Source organism: Diaphorina citri, unplaced genomic scaffold, assembly GCF_000475195.1.
Source record: "Diaphorina citri unplaced genomic scaffold, Diaci psyllid genome assembly version 1.1 scaffold266, whole genome shotgun sequence".
NCBI lineage: Eukaryota > Metazoa > Arthropoda > Insecta > Hemiptera > Psyllidae > Diaphorina > Diaphorina citri.
In genome coordinates, this window is record NW_007377703.1 from 144,483 (window position 1) to 170,238 (window position 25,756).

The following is a 25,756-nucleotide window of genomic DNA, read 5'->3' on the forward strand; positions in this document are numbered from 1 at the left end:
TTACCGGTAAATCGTGAACTTTGACGTCACGGCATACGCTCCCGTACACGATGACGTCACATCAAATGCCCCGAGTAAAGCTCCCTCGCAGGCAACACAATAATATGTTTGTGCGCATACGTTTCTGCGCATTTCTTTCTGCTCCTCCGCAATCATGCTTTCATACTGGCGCTACCTAGCGGACGAAAAAAACAACTGCGTAAAGTCTGACGTCACACATCTTTGATCTCATATTCATTAGAACGGAAAATAAAAATTGAATTTTCGATTTATTACAGTTATTTTTTCGGAGTTTTGACCTCAGATTTGGATTTTTCCCAACTTTTTACATAGGTAGGAATCGACCATTGATTTATAATTTTTACCCTTTGCAACTGCTCCATTTTGATTTCCCATGAATTTCTTCCACACTTTTCTCTTTCCTTAAGGTAGGTACTACCTACCCATTTTTCCGTGGGTTACGTGAACTTGTGAGCTAAAAATACGTATGCAGGTAGGTACAAAGAGTCTGGAAAAAAAAGATAGATCCTGTACCAGTAGAGAAAGAAGGAGAGAAGATTATGGAATTCTCTTCATAGGGATATAAGAGACTCACAAAGTCTAGGAGCATTCAAGACCTCCCTGGTGAAATATCTTAAAGACTTAAAGGCTCACAGTGAAGGAAAAATTTAGTGGTTGGGTGGAAGAGCTCCTCTAGGAGAACCCTGCCACTTAAAAGAAAGCCGTAAAGAAAGAAAGAAAGAAAGAAAAACAAGGGAAGAAAAGAGAAACAGAGATAACAAATGGGAGGGAAAGAAAATGGGGGGGGGGGGGGGGAGTTTTTGTAGACGGAAAAGATATGGCTAAGAAATAAAGGCCAGGGAGAGGAAGCCCTAAAATCGGCAAAAAAGGTACGTATGACACAAAACCGGAAAACATAAACCTACACGTGTTTATTTTGCTCTTCTCTAAAAGCCATTTGCTATTCTGCTATAATGCAGGTCATGTTAGATGACGGAAACAGAGAAAATGGACACAAATCAGATCCTGGAGGAGAAGGAGAGGAAGTGAAAATAGATAAGATAAGTAAGAAGAAGGAGGAGCAGGAATAAATAAAGAAGAAGAAAGGAGAAGACGACGACGAAGAAGAAGGGAGAAAGAAAAAGAAGGAGAGAGGGGGACACCGAGGTATATCAGAAGAAGAACAAGAAAAGGGGATATAGCTGCTCCCTGTCTCTTTTCAAAGAAAGGAAGAAAATCAAAAGTTAAGGCTTAACTAGTAAGCTAAGGAAAAGGAGAAGAGAGGATTTTGAAGAGAATATAGGGAATTGATGAGAAAGGAAAAAGATGTGGGCTGGTAAGAGCCCCGCTTGATAAATGTGGGGCTTATAGATAAAATGATGAAAACTAGTGGTGCGTACCACCTCGGCTTTGGGCCTCATATTCATCTTTTCCAAAGATGGCAGCAATATTGGTAAAAACAAATTGTAAATCCTGATTCCTGAGAATCTAGCTACAGAACATCTAGGTATATCTATATTCAAAAGTTGTTCACCCTGTATGTATCAAGAATCTTAGAACCCGGAAACAAATTTGAAGTACCCCCCTTATTTTAGTCTCTCCAAGTTTGTAATAGGTAGATCGCTTAGGTTATTATGAGAATGTAGACGCAGAGAAACTAGAGGCCAGAAGAAAATTCAATTCGGACCACTCCGTAAACGGCACAATGCAAAGAAAATGAACTCCTCTGTTGACGGCACAGTGAAAGCATCTGGTGCTTCCCCATACCTTAAACCGAAGCTCCGCCACTGTCAATAATTATTGCCACGGACGGATATTATTTTCAGCTCTCGAATTTTTCGCCTGGAAATTTATTTTCGTTTACTCTCCCCTCCTCCTCCTTTCCCTCCTACTCTGTCCGTATCCTTTTACCTCCTTCGCTTCTCGTCCCTTCTTTCTCGATTTAAAACGACGTCGAATGAAGGAGAAGGGAAAAGCTTTCAAAGAAGATTAAAAAAAAAAGTAAAAAGCGCTCGCAATGAGCTTTTCCTCCCGAAAAAACAAAAGGATTTAATCTGGTTGTGCGGTGTTCGGGAGAGGCGGGATGACTTATTGATTGATGGGCGTAGGATGTGTACCGGGGATTTGGCCTATATAAATATAGAAATATATTTACACATAGAAATATACATAGGTATACCTAAATATAATAAAAATATCGGTAATGGATGAGGGATTTGGTGAGGAGCTTTTGTTTTCGTTGATGGCTCTCGCCTCTCGCCTTTAGGTCTCTCCCACACTGTCTGTCGTCTGAGGCCAGCCACTCAAAATCAGGTTGACCTGATCAGGTGTACCTGTCGTCAGGTCTACCTGATAGTGAGTGGCTGAGTTATATTGGAAACGGAACCGATTTCGATGGCGCGCAAACTTGAATTTCCTATGGTTTAGTACAGGTACTATCACGCCAAAAGAGGGGAACTAGTGTTGGGAATAATCGATTATGATAATCGATTATTTTTCATAATCGATTATTGATAATCGATTATGTGAAATAATCGATTGTTCCCAACACTAAGGGGAACAACCGAGCTTCAAAAGAGGTGAAATTTCGACAGGAAAATGCAACTATGCAACTACTATTGGACTTTCCCTTTCGTCCAAAACGCCACCTTAAGGTGGATTTCCACCAACGCGATTTTGTGTGTCGTCGTGCGACCATGCGACTTCTATCCGATGAAAGTCGGTCCGGATCAAAGGAATGTCGCGTAGCAATGCCAGTGGAAACGTGTCGCGTATCCGTCTTGTGTCTAACACAGAAAGGACTTTCTACACTCACTGGATTTTGGATTTTGAACCTTAATATCCAAGGTACTTACTGCAGCTTCAAAATGTTAATGGTGTCCAGGATCTCACGTACCACAGAAAAAAAAAATTGTTTCCCATATATTTTTCGGGGGAAATTTCGAGGGACACCATCTTCATCCCAGAAAAGTAAGCGAAAGAGTGGGATATTAGGGACAGAAAAGTTTCGGGGACGGAGTCAGAGCATAATTTTGTCAAAAATGTTCCGAAAGCACGTAGGTCGATAAATTATTAACATAAGTAAATTTCCATGCAAATTCCATTTGGGATGAGTCTTTTTGAACGTGGCTGGAACTGCAGGGGAGATTTCAAACAGGGGGTGATTTTTCCTCCCCTTTTTTCCATTTCAAAAGCAGCACTTGCCAAAAAAAGAGGTTTCGATTGAGTTTCAACTAGCTTTTCATCGGCCACCACGAAGCTGAGTGCACCCCAAATAGCCAGCCCCAGACAGTCATTCGCCCAGACCAACAACTTCGGTAACGGTAAACTTGTCTGACTAGGGGACGTTAAAGAATTAACAGAAATAAAGCGGAGGTTTCGATTGAGTTTCAACTAGCTTTTCATCGGCCACCACGAAGCTGAGTGCACCCCAAAATAGCCAGTCCCAGACAGTCATTCGCCCAGACCAACAACTTCGGTAACGGTAAACTTGTCTGACTAGGGGACGTTAAAGAATTAACAGAAATAAAGCTCCTTTTTGTCTGCAGCTCTGAAAGTCTGAACCAAGAAACTTTCCCTGAAAACTTACATACTCTTTACTCTTTGTTCACATTCTCTCTCTCCTTCTTTCTCTCTCTCCTCACATCCTACATTTCCATCCTTTTCGCACATGGTAGAGTTTAGTGAAATCTTCTTATAGTGCACCGGAAAATGCGAAAATCCCCTTCTCAGACTGTTCGTTCCCGGAGCTAATCCTATTTGGGGATCTTGAATCCCGATAACTTCCAATCTAGGGGACTAACCTGCATGCCCCGAATCTTGACTTGCAGGAATATCTGTATTGACTTATAACTATTTAATACTACTAATAAGTTATATGGTTCTAAGCTGGATACAGGAGTCGAATTCAATTGCGAATAATACTGAAATAGTAGTTTTGGGAGAAAAAATCCTCGTGGGGTCATGAGACTGTTATAAGTAAACGCAGTTTCTTTGTGTTATTATGTCACAACTTTGGTGCTCACTGCAGCATTGTAGGGTTTTTCGCAAAAAAACCAATAATCCTAACATCCAATGTTTACCTACCATGCTGGCACCGGTCGCTATGCGCATTTACATGTCATAACTACTCGTTTTCCTCACGAGGCTGAGTGGGCCCCGCAACAGCCAGTCACGGAATCAATCATTCGCATGATACAAATTTCTTGACCCCGCCGGGAATTGAATTCGGGTCTCCCGCGTGCAAGGCGACCGCAGTGACCACTACGCCGTGGGAGCTGACCGAGACTGTTATAAGTTATAAGGTTATAACTTATAACTCTTGAGCTTCAGCAGCGTTCACGCTGTGGTGAAGTGATGTCGATGAATTTAGTTGTATTTTCCGTTTGAAATTTCTCCTCTTCTGAAGTTCATTTCTTCTCTTTTGATCCTGTATCCTGTACTAAACCATTGGAAATCAAAGGTAGCGCGCAAATCGGAATCGGCATTTTATGTATAACATGTCCAAAAAATTACGTTTCTCTGATGCGTAGGACGTACTCGATATAAGCAAAACCAAAATTTACCTAAAAATTATACGTAGCGTACAGAATAAAATAATAGGGTAGCCTAAACTCGCTGAAAAAGGACTGCCAGAATTATTTGGCACCTCATCCCCAGACCAGTCATTTGCGGTTACGCCATTCGTATCCTACATTTCATTTTGAAAAATTTCTATACAATCTGAAGAGAAAACATTCTCTATTTCTCTAATGGTAAAAATGTTGTTGATTAAAAAATGTTTTTCCTCGTTTTTCTCTTGAATTGAAAATATTAACAAAAGTAAGGGATAGGTGTGCTTAGGTCCGGATATTCGATAAATCAAAAGGTATTATTTGGAGTTTTTGGCAACTTGTATTGCTGGAAATTAATCCGTGTTTTACATTTAGTTAGAGAGGTAGGGGAGTGACCACTGATATAAGGTCTCATGAACGGTGAAGGTATTTCACAAACCTCTAAAATATTGACTCCCACGAAAATGTATCTCTCTAAATAAATTGTGGCAGTCGTTAAGAGACCATAAAGTATCGCTACCCTATCTGTCTGATTAAATTATTGAAAGCTTTGGGGGTGAAACTAAACGATTTGGTGTACCTACCGATAGTTTGTTGGTTCTGCAACAACTCTTAACCGGAGTGTCCGACTTAGATGAAATTTTGTACAACCAACTACATACATTATAATATGTATGTATGTATGTATGCAAATTATTGCAAACCTTCACCGCAGAAAGACGCGAAATGCAAAGTACTGTAAGATTCGTAGCTTAACCCAACTTTTAGGGCTGTTTACCCCTAACTGGGCTTTTTTTGTACGATACGTAGTAGTGCAAAGCACAGTTGCACAGTATAAGCCCACTCAGAGGCTTAAGTGTAGAGGGAAAACGGTCCTAAAGGATGGGTTGAACTTCTACGAATCTACAGTTTTGATGAAATTTTGCACAATTGTGACAGCAACTTCTGCAGTTGTAGAACGTGACAACGGGATCTGCAGAATGTTGCCGGTTTTGCACAGATACATACATAACTTTGTTCACTACTGTTCCACTAGTCTCAAGCTCTCAAGACTTGACTTTGGCGAAATGAACGACATTTTAGCTGCCGGTTGTAAACAGCAGCTTGCACTGGGGGCGCTTCGCAAAGATTTTTAATTTTTCATGGAAATAGATTCCGCCCACATTCCCCGACAAAATGCAAAATATCCCAACGTTTGACATTAAAATGTGAAATGGGTCATGAGCAGTCTAAGAATACGTGATGTGACTATCACACGACTTTCAAAACTAAACTGCAGTTGTCTGTTGTACCAAGGGGGCTCACAATAATCCTACCTACATAGGGCAAAATCCAAGGATAACTTGCGTTGAGGTAAAAACACACTACCATCACGTGACGGTAATGTGGCTTTCCTGAACGACATCACCTAGGTACAATCTACAATATTATGGGAAAACTTTGGACTTCATCTTTCTGATTAACCATCACGTTAGGTTACGTCACGTCACGTGATTTGAGGTTAGTGTGTTTCTAACTTTAGGCAGTCCAACAACTAGCTACTGGAATATTACACACACATGGTACTTACAGTAACTACAGCTAGGGGTATCTCTACCAGAAGGAAGACCGTGACCACGACTATCAACATGAGGGTTGTGCAGTACATTTCATTATTATTTTCGAATTTTCCATTTGAAGTTTGAATCCCTTAGAAGAGTGAGAGAGATAATAGAGAGAAAGAGAGAGGGAGAGAGGATGAGGAGGAGGAGAGAGAGAGAGAAAAGAGCACCCTTGTTAAACGAACGTCCCAAAGTTTCAACTCTGAGATTTTGATTAAAAAAAAAAAAAAATGTAATTTGATGTACACATACATCTTCATTAAAGGATTCAAAGGAAATACCTAATATATTTTTTCTACATAGTTTTTGGGCCCCATTACTGCACCGGGGCTTCTACAGCCCAACATATGGGCTCCTACGACCAACACATGGGCCCCCCTACGGCCCAAACATAGTGTATGGGTGAGTTCAATGAACTGCTAGTAAACATATTTATAGCTAAAGTGCTTATAAGGAGAAAGTAATAGATCAGTTGCGCTTACTTGGGTGATGTTTCAAAGTCATAGAGCAGGAAAAATGAGGACCAACGGAATTTTTCTTTTTCAACGACGAGGGAGATACAAGGGCCCGTGTGCACGAAGAGGACCCGGAACGTGTAGTAGGCGGTGAAGTAGAAGTCGACCGACAGCCAGGTCACCCAGGCCGCGTGCTCCGGCTGTGAACAGATGACGAAAAGGGTTAATTATGTGGGGAGTTGAAAATCGGCCGTGGGCACAAAAGGGTTAATCTTTATTTTGTTTTTCTTGAACCTTAATACCATCATAATCATATCTCACACAGCAAAAAATTGTTTTTGCTAAATTCAAATTAGATCCTAGGTAGGTATACGAGACGATTATTTATTATTTATTTAAACTCGTATAAACGGTTATTTATTATTTATTTAAATTTGTTTTTTTAAACCTACATAGGTACATCACATAGCAAAAGAAGTACACCAAAGGGTTATAAGGATATTTTTAACTTTCTATTTTTATTTTCAAAAGACTGTACCACCTAGGTATCTCATGTCATGTGACAAAAATGTGACGGGCAAAAGGGAGCAAGAAAGACGGAGCAAAAGAGGAGAGAGAGAGAAAGAGAGGGAGAGAGAGAAAGAGAGAGAGAGAGAGAGAGAGAAAGAGAGAGAGAGAGAGAAAGGGAGAGAAAGATATCCTGGGTATAGTTATTTGTCTCTTCGCTTATTATTGTTTTTATTGCTTTTTTTTCAGAACTCATAAAACCGGAGCGTGTGTGCATTTGTGGACATTAAAAATATAGACGGAAAAGATATGGCTAAGAAATAAAGGCCAGGGAGAGGAAGCCCTAAAATCGGCAAAAAAGGTACGTATGACACAAAACCGGAAAACATAAACCTACACGTGTTTATTTTGCTCTTCTCTAAAAGCCATTTGCTATTCTGCTATAATGCAGGTCATGTTAGATGACGGAAACAGAGAAAATGGACACAAATCAGATCCTGGAGGAGAAGGAGAGGAAGTGAAAATAGATAAAATAAGTAAGAAGAAGGAGGAGCAGGAATAAATAAAGAAGAAGAAAGGAGAAGAAGACGACGACGAAGAAGAAGGGAGAAAGAAAAAGAAGGAGAGAGGGGGACACCGAGGTATATCAGAAGAAGAACAAGAAAAGGGGGATAAGTAAGAAGAAGGAGGAGCAGGAATAAATAAAGAAGAAGAAAGGAGAAGACGACGACGAAGAAGAAGGGAGAAAGAAAAAGAAGGAGAGAGGGGGACACCGAGGTATATCAGAAGAAGAACAAGAAAAGGGGATAGCTGCTCCCTGTCTCTTTTCAAAGGAAGGAAGAAAATCAAAAGTTAAGGCTTAACTAGTAAGCTAAGGAAAAGGAGAAGAGAGGATTTTGAAGAGAATATAGGGAATTGATAATAGCTGCTCCCTGTCTCTTTTCAAAGAAAGGAAGAAAATCAAAAGTTAAGGCTTAACTAGTAAGCTAAGGAAAAGGAGAAGAGAGGATTTTGAAGAGAATATAGGGAATTGATGAGAAAGGAAAAAGATGTGGGCTGGTAAGAGCCCCGCTTGATAAATGTGGGGCTTATAGATAAAATGATGAAAACTAGTGGTGCGTACCACCTCGGCTTTGGGCCTCATATTCATCTTTTCCAAAGATGGCAGCAATATTGGTAAAAACAAATTGTAAATCCTGATTCCTGAGAATCTAGCTACAGAACATCTAGGTATATCTATATTCAAAAGTTGTTCACCCTGTTGGACTCACTGAATGTCCGACAAGGAGAGGGCTACCTACTATATAAATTTATTAGGTCCCATTTCCCTAGGGGCTCACAAATGACCCACTTTCCCAAGGATTACTCATGGTCTAACAAGGAGAAGTCCGGGGTTCGAATCTTCTGAGAAGGAAAATTCCAATCACGATGCCTAACCAGAGGTGTTGGTATTTTATCATTTTTTCTGTTTGTAAACACCATGGATAAAAACGGCCGTACAGTACCTACTAACAACTCTTTTTTATCATTCAAGTTTCCACTTTCCATCCTAAAAAAAAAAAAAAAAAAAAAAAAAATTTTAAAAGTATGTATCAAGAATCTTAGAACCCGGAAACAAATTTGAAGTACCCCCCTTATTTTAGTCTCTCCAAGTTTGTAATAGGTAGATCGCTTAGGTTATTATGAGAATGTAGACGCAGAGAAACTAGAGGCCAGAAGAAAATTCAATTCGGACCACTCCGTAAACGGCACAATGCAAAGAAAATGAACTCCTCTGTTGACGGCACAGTGAAAGCATCTGGTGCTTCCCCATACCTTAAACCGAAGCTCCGCCACTGTCAATAATTATTGCCACGGACGGATATTATTTTCAGCTCTCGAATTTTTCGCCTGGAAATTTATTTTCGTTTACTCTCCCCTCCTCCTCCTTTCCCTCCTACTCTGTCCGTATCCTTTTACCTCCTTCGCTTCTCGTCCCTTCTTTCTCGATTTAAAACGACGTCGAATGAAGGAGAAGGGAAAAGCTTTCAAAGAAGATTAAAAAAAAAAAGTAAAAAGCGCTCGCAATGAGCTTTTCCTCCCGAAAAAACAAAAGGATTTAATCTGGTTGTGCGGTGTTCGGGAGAGGCGGGATGACTTATTGATTGATGGGCGTAGGATGTGTACCGGGGATTTGGCCTATATATAAATATAGAAATATATTTACACATAGAAATATACATAGGTATACCTAAATATAATAAAAATATCGGTAATGGATGATAGAAATAAGAAAGGAAAAAGATGTGGGCTGGTAAGAGCCCCGCTTGATAAATGTGGGGCTTACAGATAAAATGATGAAAACTAGTGGTGTGTACCACCTCGGCTTTGGGCCTCATAATCATCTTTTCCGAAGCTGGCAGCAATAATGGTAAAAACAAATTGTAAATCCTGATTCCTGAGAATCTAGCTACAGAACATCTAGGTATATCTATATTCAAAAGTTGTTCACCCTGTATGTATCACGAATTTTAGAACCCGGAAACAAATTTGAAGTACCCCCCTTATTTTAGTCTCTCCAAGTTTGTAATAGGTAGATCTTAAGCTTAGGTTATTATGAGAATGTAGACGCAGAGAAACTAGAGGCCAGAAGAAAATTCAATTCGGACCACTCCGTAAACGGCACAGTGCAAAGAAAATGAACCCCTCTGTTGACGGCACAGTGAAAGCATCTGGTGCTTCCCCATACCTTAAACCAGAGCTCCGCCACTGTCAATAATTATTGCCACGGACGGATATTATTTTCAGCTCTCGAATTTTTCGCCTGGAAATTTATTTTCGTTTACTCTCCCCTGCTCCTCCTTTCCCTCCTACTCTGTCCGTATCCTTTTACCTCCTTCGTTTCTCGTCCCTTCTTTCTCGATTTAAAACGACGTCGAATGAAGGAGAAGGGAAAAGCTTTCAAAGAAGATTAAAAAAAAAAGTAAAAACCTCCTCCTTTCCCTCCTACTCTGTCCGTATCCTTTTACCTCCTTCGCTTCTCGTCCCTTCTTTCTCGATTTAAAACGACGTCGAATGAAGGAGAAGGGAAAAGCTTTCAAAGAAGATTAAAAAAAAAAGTAAAAAGCGCTCGCAATGAGCTTTTCCTCCCGAAAAAACAAAAGGATTTAATCTGGTTGCGGTGTTCGGGAGAGGCGGGATGACTTATTGATTGATGGGCGTAGGATGTGTACCGGGGATTTGGCCTATATAAATATAGAAATATATTTACACATAGAAATATACATAGGTATACCTAAATATAATAAAAATATCGGTAATGGATGATAGAAATTTATGTACGAAAAGGGATTTGGTGGGGAGCTTTTGTTTTCGTTGATGGCTCTCGCCTTTAGCTTTCTCCTATACTGTCTGTCGTCTGAGGCCAGCCACTCAATATCAGGTTGAGCTGATCAGGTGTACCTGTCGTCAGGTCTCTCTTCTCTGATTCACCCCGTATGACCAGCCTTTCCCTATTCCTCCTGCTATTAAAAATGATTGTCTGGCCTGAGTTATATTCGAAACGGAACCGATTTCGATGGCGCGCAAACTTGAATTTCCTATGGTTTAGTACAGGTACTATCACGCCAAAAGAGGGGAACTAGTGTTGGGAATAATCGATTATGTTAATCGATTATTGATAATCGATTATGTGAAATAATCGATTGTTCCCAACACTAAGAGGAACCGAGCTTCAAAAGAGGTGAAATTTCGACAGGAAAATGCAACTATGCAACTACTATTAGATTTTCCCTTTCGTCCAAAACGCCACCTTAGTCCAATTTTCCATCTTCCCCTCTATATTGCATGTTTGTTTTGTCAATACAAATAATCGGATATGCATCCATACTGAACGTATAGGTACCTATGTATATAGCGTCCTAATTGCCCCCCCACTCCGGCTAATTTGTGTACACCCCTAATTGACCCTCCCTCACCCCCCCCCCCCCCCCCCCCCTGGGTCCTAGTAATGCCAATTTGAAACCCTCTCTCATCCCTACTACCCTATCATCCAACTATCTCTCTCTCTCTCCCTATCCAAGCTGGGTAATACGTCCGTCTCTCTTTCTCTCTCTATCTCTCTCCCTACTCCCCCTCCCTACCGTAAAATTTAAATGACAAACAAATATACAAATTGGCGTCATGTCATCAGTTCTCTCTCTCCCCCTCTCTCTTTCTTCCCTCCCTCCCTCTCTCTTTCTTCCTCCCTTTCTGTTACTCTTTCTCTCTCTTGCTTTTGTTTTTCCCCCTCCCTTTCATATTTTATTGTTTATCCTGAATATTCTCTCATACCCTCTTTTTCTCCACCCCTGTCCCTCTCTCTCACACACACCCTCTCCCCCTCTCTCTCTCTCTCCCATTTGTTCAAGGGGTCAAATGGAAAATTCGGGAATAAATGTAATTTTCTATCTGATGATGTTAGGTAGTATCTTTCTGTTGTTTACAATATCTCTCCCTCTCTCTCCCTCTCCTTCTGCCCCTTCTATCTTCATTTCCCCCCCTCTTCTTCTATCCCTTCCTCTCTCTCTATCTTCTCTCTTTTTCACTTTTTCGCTCATTCTCTCTTTGTCTTTTTCAATCTCACTTTCTCTTGTTCTGTTTCTGTATCTCTCTCTCTCTGTCCTTCTTACCTATGTCATTTCTCTCTCTCTCTCTCTCTCTCTCTCTCGTATTGTTTATCCATTTTGTTTGACGCTCTCTATCTCTGTTTGTTATCAGCGGGAATTTGGAAAGACAAGGAGAGAGATGACGACAGCACGAGGCCTTGTTGTTAGTTGAAAAGAGAAAGATGATGGACAGGGAGATAAGGAGAGAGAGAGAGAGACCAATCAGATGTAGCCTTACATTTCATTATTATTTTCGAATTTCCCATTTGAAGTTTGAATCCCTTAGAAGAGTGAGAGAGATAATAGAGAGAAAGAGAGAGGGAGAGAGAGAGGAGGAGGAGGAGAGAGAGAGAGAGAAAAGAGCACCCTTGTTAAACGAACGTCCCAAAGTTTCAACTCTGAGATTTTGATTTAAAAAAAAAAAAAAAAAAAAAAAAAAAATTAATTTTTCGGTACCTAACTGTTTGGTAAAGCAATTTTTCCAAACTGTAGGTAGGTACTAATGGCGCCTTTGGCATTAGCCGCCACAATAGGGTCGTGTCTATAAACACATTTCATATCATAAGCTGTAAAGGTTTTTCCTCCATAATGTTCCAAAGTTCATGAAATTCTTTCTGTTCCCGGGGCTCCGTCGAAAACTGTTACAAGTACAATAGAAGGGCGTCATTGTGCATCTTATCTTTATTGTGAAGGATCAGGGTTTCCTAATACCTCCTGGTTTTTTATCCTAAACCAATAGGATTCGTTCTTGGAACTCCTGGCTTTCTAGCCTGTGTCTGTCCTCCGTCTCTGTTAGATTTCGAAACGATAAGATCTCCGAAGTTACCCTTCCCCCTATCCAACCTCTTTTCGGTACCTAACTGTTTGGTAAAGCAATTTTTCCAAACTGTAGGTAGGTACTAATGGCGCCTTTGGCATTAGCCGCCACAATAGGGTCGTGTCTATAAACACATTTCATATCATAAGCTGTAAAGGTTTTTCCTCCATAATGTTCCAAAGTTCATGAAATTCTTTCTGTTCCCGGGGCTCCGTCGAAAACTGTTACAAGTACAATAGAATACCGGTAAATCGTGAACTTGGACGTCACGGCATACGCTCCCGTACACGATGACGTCACGTCAAATGCCCCGAGTAAAGCTCCCTCGCAGGCAACACAGTAATGTGTTTGTGCGCATACGTTTCTGCGCATTTCTTTCTGCTCCTCCGCAATCATGCTTTCATACTGGCGCTACCTAGCGGACGAAAAAAACAACTGCGTAAAGTCTGACGTCACACATCTTTGATCTCATTCATTAGAACGGAAAATAAAAATTGAATTTTCGATTTATTAGGTACAGTTATTTTTTCGGAGTTTTGACCTCAGATTTGGATTTTTCCCAACTTTTTACATAGGAATCGACCATTGATTTATAATTTTTACCCTTTGCAACTGCTCCATTTTGATTTCCCATGAATTTCTTTCACACTTTTCTCTTTCCTTAAGGTACCTACAGACTACCTACCCATTTTTCCGTGAGTTACGTGAACTTGTGAGCTAAAAATATGTATGCAGGTAGGTACAAAGAGTCTGGAAAAAAAGATAGATCCAGTAGCAGTAGAGAAAGGAGGAGAGAAAAAGAAACAAGGAAAGAAAAGAGAAACAGAGATAACAAATGGGAGGGAAAGAAAATGGGGGGGGGGTCGCAGTTTTTGGCAACATCTCAAAAAGTGATTATTATTAGCATTACTATTATTATTACTCCGTTTCCGGGAGGTTTGGGTGACAAATGAGAGAGGGAGAAAACCGAAAAAAAAAAATAATAATGATAATAATAAAAACTGCGGCCAAGTATATCAGAGGTTAATGATAGTAGAGGAACAGAGGGCAATGTGGGGTCAGGAAGAAAAATGGGAACATTTTAATAGCAGGAGGAATAGGGGAAGGCTGGTCATACGGGGTGAATCAGAGAAGAGAGATGACCTTGATAAAATACGTCCTGAACAGAGTTCCCTCTTGTAAACCTCCCCCCCCCCCTAAGCATTATGTACTAGAAAAATTCGAGTTGACATTACTTAGGTAGTACATTCTAAAAAAGAATAAAAAAAAAAATTACAGTTTCAGAGATTTTACAAAAATGAAATCTCAAGAATTTTATTCTTCCAAACCGCCCCGAGGAAGACCAAAAAAAGTATGGGGCATGATCTTGAAGAATGGTTTCAGAAAATTCAGGAGTTTGAGAAAATTCAGGAGCTGGCAGTAGACAGAACATCATACCGAAGTGCAATTTTCTCGGTATAGGCCATGAATGAATGAAACCACCCCGTATCTTCTTATCGCTGTGGACACATTACTTTACGTAATGACCTGAACATAAATGTCTAGTCTCCTCTAATGGTCAATAATTGGGGCTACCTACCATACTTGAAAAATTTGATAACTTTATTAGGTCCCATTTTCCATTTCCCTTTAGGTCCACAAAAATCCGATTTTCCCTACGGGCTCACTGAATGTCCGACAAGGAGAGGGCTACCTACTATATTTATTAGGTCCCATTTCCCTTGGAGCTCACAAATGACCCACTTTCCCAAGGATTACTCATGGTCTGACAAGTAGAAGTCCGGGGTTCGAATCTTCTGAGATGGAAAATTCGAATCACGATCCAACCAGAGCTGTCTTTTGTTATCTCTGGGGTAAACACCATAAAAATAGCGGTGAAATATACCTACCTACTCTTTTTTACCATTCAATTTTCCACTCTCCATCCTAAAAAAAAAAAAACAACTTGTAAAGCACTCACCCAATTTCTCTCAGATCGGGAGGCATGGGCTCCAAATAAACAAAGGTAACTAATCTCTAGTTGTAAAGGTAAACGTACACATGTATTTAGGAAGGTAGGAGGTAGGTAGGTAGGTAGGTACTAAAAATAATGATATTCTCAATTCTACCTATGTTTAAAATGTTTATGTAAGCAAAGTATATGTACACACGGAATACGTTCGTTATTTTTAGCCTTCGCGGGGTAAAAAAAAAGGATCGGGAGACATGGGCTCCAAATAAACAAAGGTAACTAAACTCTAGTTGTAAAGGTAAACGTACACATGTATGTAGGAAGGTAGGTAGGTACTAAAAATAATGATATTCTCAATTCTAACCTATGTTTAAAATGTGAATGTAAGCAAAGTATATGTACACACGGAATACGTTCGTTATTTTTAGCCTTCGCGGGGTAAAAAAAAAGTTTCAATGTTAAGCAGTTTTCTACCTTTCCTCTCCCTCTGCTCCTTCCTCCCCTCTCTCCTTCCTCTCCCTCTGCTCCTTCTTCCCCTCCTACTTCTCCTTCTCTCCCTCTTCTTTTCCTTTTCGCCCTCTCTCTACCATGACTGGAAAAATTGAATTCAAATTTTCACGAGGGAAAAGCAAACAAGAAATGAAATTGTACCTTACACTTGTGAGCATGTATGGAAACTACCTAACTTCCTACCTATGTATTACCTTCCTGCCTACCTGTGTTTAGAAAGTGTTGGGTATACACGTTTAGTTATACAGCTTAGAAAGGTAGATAGGTAGGTAGTTAGGTAACCATTTTTTTTTTTTTTTTTTTTTTTTTTTGCTTTTTCTGTAATTATGTATCTATCTACGTAGGTAGACAGGCATGTGTACATACAATGTAGAAAATGTGTTTTTGGGTGTGGCTTGAACATCGATATTACCATCATTATTAGAAAATTAATTCAGATAAAAATAAGAATATAATATTTTTTTCAAGACAATTACGATTAAAAGTTTTTAAATTGGTGAGCTTTCGATGTCACTCAGGACATCATCTTCAGACCAAGATAGATGTTGACTCTATCGCAGCAGGAGCAGGAGTAGAACCATACCAAATAATTTTCCTCACTTCTACTCCTGCTGCGATAGAGTCAACATCTATCTTGGTCTGAAGATGATGTCCTGAGTGACATCGAAAGCTCACCAATTTAAAAACTTTTAATCGTAATTGTCTTGAAAAAAATATTATATTCTTATTTTTATCTGAATTAATTTTCTAATAATGATGGTAATATCGATGTTCAAGCCACACCCAAAAACACATTTTCTACATTGTATGTACACATGCCTGTCTACCTACGTAGATAGATACATAATTACCTACTAGTCTTTTTCCTGTTTTGTCATAGCTTTTTCCTGTTTTGGTTTGAAAGTAGCTCCAAAAAGGGGAGGAAGAAAAGAAAGAGGAGGATTAAGAAAACGAGAAAGAAAAGAAGGAAGAAGAAAAAAGAAGACGATGAGGAAGACGAAGAAAAAGAAGAGCAAAATGAAGAAGAAGAAGAACAACAACAACAACAAAAAGAAGGAAAAGAAGAAGAGGAAGACGAAGAAGAAGAAGGAGGAGAGGAGGAAAAAGAAGAAGAAGAAGAAGAAGAAGAAGAAGAAGAAGAAGAAGAAGAAGAAGAAGAAGAAGAAGAAGAAGAATCCCCCCGGGGCGGGAATGGAACCCGAGGCGTAGCCCTGACAATGCGGGCGCGCTAGTCCGCGCAACCCTTAAGGCTAACTAGGCTGGCTTTTGACCATCAAATCGACCGTAAAAGAATAATAAGCACAAGGTCGCGGGTAAAAGACTCATTCCTGTTTTTTTATTCTAAACCAATAGGGTTCGTTCTCGGAACTCCTGGCTTTCTGGCCTGTGTCAGTGTGTCTGTCCTCCGTCTCTGTTAGATTTCGAAACGATAAGATCTCCGAAGTTACCCTTCCCCCTATCCAACCTCTTTTCGGTACCTAACTCTTTGGTAAAGCAATTTTTCCAAACTGTAGGTAGGTACTAATGGCGTTTTTGGCATTAGCCGCCACAATAGGGTCGTTTCTATAAACACATTTCATATCATAAGCTGTAAAGGTTTTTCCTCCATAATGTTCCAAAGTTCATAAAATTCTTTCTGTTCCGGGGGGCTCCGTCGAAAACTGTTACAAGTACAATAGAAGGGCGTCATTGTGCATCTTATCTTTATTGTGAAGGATCAGGGTTTCCTAATATATCAGGACGGGTAACTGGAATAAGTAGGTACATATCATTATCAAACAAAAATCCTTTGTATTAGCTCCGTGTATAGCCGACCTTAGTTTGGGGAGCCCTGAAGCCCCCCTCATTTCAAATTTCCATTCAATATCCAATGACCCCCCTTTTAAAATGTTCACATACTTTTGTTGTAGCTCACGGTACACTAGGTTCCCCCTAATCCCCCCCCCTAATTTAGTGGCGTGTGATTCATAGAAATAAGGGGAAATACCGCTTATTATTTCAGAGCCTAATTTCTGACATTTCAAAAAAGAAAAGGGCGCTAATTTTCATCACCTTCTATTGTCGAAATTTATTGGCATTTAAAGTAGGCTTTCACACTCTGAAAAGTGTTAAATTAGACATTGTCATTTCTGATTTCAATGAAATTTAACATTGTGGTGTTCTATCTAAAGAAAAGCCTCAGCGCAGCGCAGCGTAGAAAATGGAGGTGAGCAAAAGTAGCAAAAGTCTCAGAAGAAATCGAAAGGAGAGGGATAAAAGAAGGGATTTTCTTCAGGGAAAAGGAGAGGGATTTTTAAAGGAAAGAGAGCATAAAAGAGAGGGAAATCTACGGAAGAGAGAGATAAAGGAGAGGGATTTTTAAAGGAAAATAGCAAAAGTCTCAGAAGAAATCGAAAGGAGAGGAGAGGGATTTTTAAAGGAAAGAGAGCATAAAAGAGAGGGAAATCTACGGAAGAGAGAGATAAAGGAGAGGGATTTTTAAAGGAAATCTTTTGTTTGCCCCTACACCTAAGTCTCTGAGTTGGCTTTTTGTGTACGTCCTGTAGCTACTGATGACTCGATCAGATATGCCAGTGCAAACCAAGCTATTCTAGAAGAGGTCGCATCCCACGTCGACGAAGGTTCAGGAGAGGGATTTCTGTGATTGAGAGAGGGATAAAGGAGGTAAATCTAGGAGAGAGATGGAAAAAGGAGGGATTTCTATGGAAGAGAGGGAAATAAGAGGGATTTCTATGGAAGAGAGGGAAATAGGAGGGATTTCAAAGAACTGAAAGTTGTATAAGTGTTATGACGTCTCAATCACACCAGTTTTATTTACAGAACAGTTCAGGATTTGTATTTTGTATTTCTCGCCAGATACCCACTAGACTGGCCCTTAGCTATAGAGGTGGGAAAAAAATCTTGGAAAAGTCTTGAATATCACTCGATTTCTAGTTCCAAATGTGATTTGTTTGAGTGGGGTTTCAAGCAGGGGTTTTCAACTATGAGCTGCGGGCGTTGAACTTCACGATAACTTGTGGACCACTTTAAGAAATGTTCAACCCTAATGTTAGAAATAAATTTTAAGGAGATAGAGAGAAGATAAGAAAGAAAGATAAAAGGCACAAAGACTAAGAAAGGAGACGATAAAGAAAGAAAGGCAGAGAGGAAGAAAAACGAGAAGAAAAAGAAAAAGGAGGAGGAGGAGGAGAAGAAGAAGAAGAAGAAGAAGAAGAAGAAGAAGAAGAAGAAGAAGAACTCGCAATCGGCTCTTCGGACTGGCGCTTCTCCCGAATCACCGGTTAAAATAACCTTCTCCCGAACCAAAAGTGGCCATGGCCCGCGGACCCCTCTCTTGAGAACCCCTGACAAGACGCAAGGGAATATAGAAAACATTTTGTTTGCCATATCGGTGAAGAAGATACTTTCCATCAAGTATTTCGTTTAAACGGTGTTCAGTTTTGATAATCAACTATCCAAGGACAATAATACTGCTTGGTTCCATCCAAGAATAGTGGAACTGAATGGTTTGATTGGCACTTTGTTGGGACTTGAACAATATTGACAGAATTTGGTAACACACTCCTGCGCCATGCTGAATAAACCACAGAAGCAGGGTGAGTTAGGTCAAGAGGGGATGAAAAAGAGGGAAATTTTTGTTGGCCTGTTGACGTTAAGTTGCGTACACATCTCCGCACTGCCGCAGGCCTATGGCCACTTGCCGCAGGCCTATGGCCACTTTTGCGGCAGAACGGAAGGTAGGGTCGCACAGTAGGTACAGTATCAATTTACAAACATCCCAATTTGCCGCAGTTTTGTATCAAACTGCCTGCCTATTAGGATTTAGAGATTTCCAATACTGATACCGTCATCTAAATCCGGCCAAAAGGAAAATTCCCGTAAACTTTCCCATCTTATAAGGATAATGAGGAAACTTTTAGAGGAAAATTTGAAGCGGGCAAGCTCACGTTTTATCTCAAATGTCACCGTCAGGTAATGCCAGGCCTTCAGATACTTAACTATAACTTTTCCCGAAGTTTCTTCCCGAGTAAAGTTCTGTGGCAAATGTTTCAAAGGAACACCGCGCCAGCTTCACCTACACAGAGGAGCTTAGTACGGATTAGACGCGTATAACATTTATTATCCAACTTGTAAAAGTTTCTTTCCAAAGCTGTGATGCCCCCGAAATTTTTTCCAGGTTTTTCGGGCTTCTGCGATAAATGTCGGCTCGTGCTACCGACTACCAAGAGTCGTATTTATCTTGTGGACATTGCAGAAAATATAGATAACTGAAGATTTTAAAACACAATGTAGGGTAAAATCCTTGACTGAAATTAGATAAATGCCTCAAAAATTCGCAAAGATGTAAGAAGGATGATGTTTTAAAGGGTAGGTACATAAAGGTGATAAAGGTAAAAAGGGCGTTTTTAAAGGGCAAAAAAGGTAGGAAGGGAGATTTTTCAAGCGTAAAATGGAGGCGAGATATTTTTTTGCTTCACGTGCTACGTTTGGATCAACATCAGGTCAATTGGAAGTGACGGGATACGCTCCTTTGGAAAAGCTCTGTCTAATTTTCAGCATTAATTTCTTATGGAATTTTTCCAGACATTTTTCCTCCTCTTTTCGTATATCTTCTATTGTGTTCTCTTTTTTCTTCGTTCCTTCTTCATTATTCATTTTGTTATCCTCGTTTGTCTCCCTTATTCAAATTCAATATACTATTCCAAGTTTATTTTTTTCCAGTATCTTGAGTAGGTACACAGCTAGTTATTTAAATTTACGTACCTACTTACTTTACTTACCTATGTACCTACCGTCGTAGGGGGATAGATTGCCCATATAGGGGTAACTTTTCCCATCATTGAATATAAAATGTGGCGCCATCTCACGAATTTATCAGGTAATGCCAGGCCTTCAGATACTTAACTATAACTTTTCCCGAAGTTTCTTCCCGAGTAAAGTTCTATGGCAAATGTTTCAAAGGAACACCGCGCCAGCTTCACCTACACAGAGGAGCTTAGTGCGGATTAGACGCATATAACATTTATTATCCAACTTGTAAAAGTTTCTTTCCAAAGCTGTGATGCCCCCCGAAATTTTTTCCAGGTTTTTCGGGCTTCTGCGATAAATGTCGGCTCGTGCTAACCTACTACCAAGAGTCGTATTTATCTTGTGGACTTTGCAGAAAATATAGATAACTGAAGATTTTAAAACACAATGTAGGGTAAAATCCTTGACTGAAATTAGATAAATGCCTCAAAAATTCGCATAGATGTAAGAAGGATGATGTTTTAAAGGGTACATAAAGGTGATAAAGGTAAAAAGGGAGTTTTTAAAGGGCAAAAAAGGTAGGGAGGGAGATTTTTCAAGCGTAAAATGGAGGCGAGATATTTTTTGCTTCACGTGCTACGTTTGGATCAACATCAGGTCAATTGGAAGTGACGGGGATTCGCTCCTTTGAAAAAGCTCTGTCTAATTTTCAGCATTAATTTCTTATGGAATTTTTCCAGACATTTTTCCTCCTCTTTTCGTATATCTTCTATTGTGTTCTCTTTTTTCTTCGTTCCTTCTTCATTATTCATTTTGTTATCCTCGTTTGTCTCCGTTATTCAAATTCAATACAATACTATTCCAAGTTAATTTTTTTCCAGTATCTTGAGTACACAGCTAGTTATTTAAATTTACGTACCTACTTACTTTACTTACCTACCTATGTACCTACTTTAAGTACCTGAGCAAATGTTGCGAATTGTCTTGTAAAAAATGCGCATTGTCTTGCAAACGGTAAGCAAAAAAAATCATAATTATTAGCGAATAGCTTACTATAGTGGCCCAAAAGACCCAAAAAACTCAACCCTGACCCAAAATTGTGAATTTGGATAGAATTGCATAGCACACCCCTAAAGAGGATTTTGCTAAAAAAGAAAAAAATAGAAAGTAAAAAATCGGATGAAACCCACGGAAAGTGGGAACGGGCTTTTACATAGGTAGGTGATATTTTCAAATGGTTAGACTTGTCATGCGAACGGCAAGTCAAAAAGTGTGTACGGGGCTTACCTTACAGACGGTCACGTTGTGCTGGCCCCGCCAAGATATCACATGAGGTTCGTACACACGATCTATATAGAATTGAATAGCATACCCCTAAAGAGGATTTTGCTAAAAAAGAAAAAAATAGAAAGTAAAAAATCGTATGAAACTCACGGAAAGTGGAAACGGGCTTTTACATAGGTAGGTGATATTTTCAAATAGTGAGACTTGTCATGCGAACGGCAAGTCAAATAATAGAAAGTAACAAAAAGTGTGTACGGGGCTTACCTTACAGACGGTCACGTTGTGCTGGCCCCGCCAAGATATCACATGAGGTTCGTACACACGATCTACGAATCTGGTCGACTGGTGCACCGTGGCAAGGACGGCAATCCAGGCGACGCATTTGAGTACCCTCGGCATGGTGCACCAGGTTCTGGCGACAGGGGCGTGGCACACGTAGATGTACCTGGGGACAGAAGGGTAGATACTTGGTTATAAGTTCTGATCGGGTTACTTTCTGGTGTTCTCGTGTTGACCCAGCACCAATGTGTAGGACAGAAGGGTAGATACTTAGTTATAAGTTCTGATCGGGTTACTTTCTGGTGTTCTCGTGTTGACCCAGCACCAATGTGGAGAACAGAAGGGATAATAGATACTTAATAGAGAGATTTTGAACTGCTATTTACTTACGTGACGATAATACGTGTAAGGCCAGCCACTCACTATCAGGTACGACTGAAACTACGTGTTACTATGGAGGTTCCAGTTGAGGGGATTTAATCAGAAAGGAACTTAATCAAAAAGGACCTTAAAACATTAAGGACAAAAATCGAATTCTGGTCTAAAACCAGCTTAGTCTGCCTGGGGGAATTTAAACAGGGAGTATACCCAGCCTGAAATTTCCCTTGCTAAAGAAATAGCAAAGGTTGAGTGCGAAGGGCATCCACAAAACCAAATGTCAGCCGAAAGCCATCACCCTAGGGCTGATTGAGAGGCTGATGACGAAAAACACCCACCCCGTCTGAACACAAGAAAAGGCTAAGAAAAAGGAGACTGTATATTCTATACGTACAAAGGACGTGTACCTAACTGATGAGTTAATGACCAATAAAGAATTATCAATAATAAGAGTCGGGTGAGGCCCCTCTTACTACAAACCCCTCAACCATAGCTTTATATGTACGTGGTACTATAGAGGTACCAGTTGACGGGTTATAATCAAAAAGGGCTTTTTTGATTAAAACACGGCCTTTTAAGAACAAAAATCAAAAACCAGCTTGGTCTGGTTACTAGCCTGAATTTCCCCTTGCTGAAGGAATAGTCAAAGGTTGAGTACGAAGGGTATATCCATAGGGCTGATTGAGAGACAAAAAAGGCCGACCCCGTCTGAACACGGGAAAAGGCGAAGAAACACAAGGTTGTACATATATTCTACATAATTATTAATTATGTACCCATAGAATGTACATGTAATGATGACCAATAAAGACTTTACCTTGTTTATACTACCAGCATAGGACTGAAAAGTCCCTAAAAGAGTTCTCAATAATAAGAGTCGGGTGAGGCCCCTCTTACTTGAAACCCTTCAAGCTTTCATAGAGGTAAATGAATTTATCCGTACCATCACGGCAGAAAACGACGTCACCTAATTGAATTTTGTCCCTTTTTATAAAGCACCCTTACACACTTGATAATTCCTATCTCCACTTATGTATGCCATGTTCGACAGGTAGGTAGGGTACATAGGTAGGAAGATAGGTAAGTATAGGTGGGAAAGATATTTAGGGAGGTACATTAAAAAATATTATAATGTGCTTAAGAATTTCCCGGTGAAAATTTTTAAATGACGACGAGGGAAGGTAAATTAAAATTAAGATATTTTTCCCCCGAGAGAGTGTGTTTACATGTACGCACATAGAAAAGTACTTTCTCTCTCTCTCTCTCTCTCTCTCTCTCTCTCTCTGTTACAGCGCTGTTACTCTGATGGACCTTTTGTTGTCCTCTTCTCATGAAAAAAAACGGCTTGACCGATTTTGATGAATTTTTTTATGGTTGTTGAGAAGAGTACTGAGGGTGACATAGGCTATTTAAATTTGTCATATTCCATCCCGATTCGAAATGGCAGCACCTCAAAGTTATGGAGGTGGACATGAAAGTGGAGGTGGAGGCGAATATGGAGGTTGAGGTGAAAATGGACACGGGGGGGCGAAAATGGAGGTGGAGGCAAAAGTGAGGGTGGAGGCGAAAGTGGAGGTGGAGGCGGAAATAGGGGTGGAGGCGAAATTGGAAATGGAGGCGAAGGCAAAATTTAAGGTGGAGGTGAAAGTGAAAATGGAGGTGGAGGCGAAAGCGGAAGTGGAGGTGAAAGTAGAAATGAAAGTCTCCAATGCATTCTACTTTGAGTGCACTCGTTTCTGAGTGCACTCAAAGATTCACTCGGTTTTGAGTGCACTCAAAAAATTAACATAAAGAAGAGGACGAAATTTTGTATGATTCCAAACCTAACCCAACCCAACCTAACCTAACCTAACCCAACCCAACCCAACCTAACTTACCCCAACCCAACCTAACTTAACCCAATCCAACCTAACTTAACCCAACCCAACCTAACTTAACCCAACCCAACCTAACTTAACCCAACCCAACCCAACCCAACCTAACCCAACCCAACCTAACCCAACCCAACCCAACCTAACCCAACCCAACCTAACTTAACCCAACCCAACCTAACTTAACCCAACCCAACACGCACTACCAACTAAGCTAACTAGGCTGGCTGAAGTGAGTTTTAAACTTCGTTTAAGATTAATGTGCTGGCTATAGCTAGATTCATAGAAGCTTAAGCTTAACCCAACTTTTGTTTGCCCCTACACCTAAGTCTCTGAGTTGGCTTTTTGTGTACATCCTGTAGCTACTGATGACTCGATCAGATATGCCAGTGCAAACCAAGCTATTCTAGAAGAGGTCGCATCCCACGTCGACGAAGGTTCACACTTGAAGTGCCTAGCATCCTCTCTGCACATCACGCCTCTGGTACGTTATCCCACGCCCACACTTACAGATCAGAAACCTCCGCAAATCTCCCAAATAACATAAGTGCTACTCCACTTTCACACCTCCACATCCTGCTCCACATCCACACCTCCTCAATATCCACATCCACTCTTTAATGTTTCGCATCCACTCCTCATCCATGGGAAAGAAGTTCTTGAACACCCTCGCCGCACCGAAATAGAAATGAAAATCTAATGATACCCACATATTGATATTGGAAAGAAGTAAAGTAGGAAGAAAAAGCATTGAAAATGATAATGCGCCTCAAGCTGTATCAAACTGAGAAATGAAATTAAGGCAAACCTCTCTCTCCCCTCCCCACCCTCCCGCTCTGAGAGAGATTTCGGGGGAAAAACGTGTAAACATGCTATTTGAGTGTGGAGAAAAGATGGAAACAGTCGCGGAACGTGAGTGTAGTACTCGTCAGGTGGTATTACACCAGTTGTGAAAATGTGTTGAGAAAAGACGAAAACAGTAGAGGGGCGTGAGTGTAATACTTATTGTTCGGTATTACACGAGTTGTTAACTGCAGGAGATATCGAAAAGGAGAAAGTTAGTTCAAAAATTGACCTGCCCTAGCATAGTTTTAGACATATAGGTAGGGACTGCCAATACTATCACTAGGCATCTAAGTAGGTATGGTCTAAAATTCTAAATAGTAAAGAGGAACATCGTAGTTTTAGTTGAAAGACATCTGACTCTTCCTCTATTAAGCACCAAAGGTGTCAAAACCATCATAGCAGCTTTAGACATAAGTAACATCTAAATTGGGAGCAACACAGTCTTAGCCAAAGGTAAAGTGTTGATCAATCATTTTCATTTGATTTTCATCTTCGCCACTCCACTGAAAAGAAAGAGAACGAAGAAGAAAAGAAGAGGAAGACAAAGAGGAAGACAAAGTTGAGAGAGGGAAAGATAGACTGGAAGAGAATCAGAAGAAAAAGAAGAGCGTGTGGGAGAAGAGAAGAAGGATAAAGGAGATGTACGAGGGAGGGAATGAAAACGGAATGAGAAAGGGAAGGAGGGAGAGGAAAGAGAAGGAGAGAGAAAGGAGGTGAGCGAGGGAGGGAATAAAAACGGGGAAGAAGAGGGAAGAAGGGAAAGGAGAGAAGAAGAAGGAGGGAGAAAGGAGATGTGCGAGGGAGGGAATAAAAACAGGATGGAAAACGGAAGGAGGGATAGAAAAAAGGGAAGAGAGAGATGTGGGAAGGAAAGAAAAAGGGGAGGAAGAGATGTGCACCAGGGGGGGGGAAATGATGAGTAGGAAATGAAATTTTTACCTCGCTCCCACCAGCATGATGTTGAGGGGGAGAAATAAAAGTAAAGTGAAAAGAAGGCAAGAAAAATAAATACAGTATAGTTCCATGAATAATACAGCCGGGTTATAAAACGTGTAGGTATAAATACAGGGTGGATCTGGGACGAGGTTCCTCTCTACTGATCGTTGTCCCACTATATCGTCATTTAAGTAACAAAACGGCTTATTAAACATTTTGTAACTCTTTAGACCCGTCGCACATTGGACGAGTTTTAGTAGGGCGTAGTCGCCTGATTATGAATGAATTGAATAATGTAAAGATAAAAACTAAGGACCACAATATTCTCAAGGTTTTTTTTTTTTTTTTTTCCTTTTTTTTTTTTTTTTCTTTCCCTCCTCTTTTGCCTGACAGT

General features: G+C 40.3%; 1 protein-coding gene across 3 annotated transcripts in view; it reads right to left on the reverse strand.

The window, feature by feature from the left end:
* LOC103506849 (sex peptide receptor) overlaps positions 1-25,756 on the reverse strand; it is a 162,277-nt gene that overhangs the window by 119,738 nt on the left and 16,783 nt on the right. For 2 of the 3 annotated variants that reach the window (XR_003390820.1, XM_026821820.1), the window contains exons 2-3: positions 21,317-21,497; positions 6,699-6,809 (exon numbers count right to left, since the gene is read on the reverse strand). Coding sequence is in view for 2 of the 3 variants with exons in the window: in XM_026821820.1 (XP_026677621.1) it covers positions 6,699-6,809; positions 21,317-21,497 (292 nt within the window). In the remaining variant the exon portion in view is untranslated. The remainder of the gene's footprint in view (positions 1-6,698; positions 6,810-21,316; positions 21,498-25,756) is intronic. The other variant, XM_026821821.1, reaches the window with a different exon arrangement.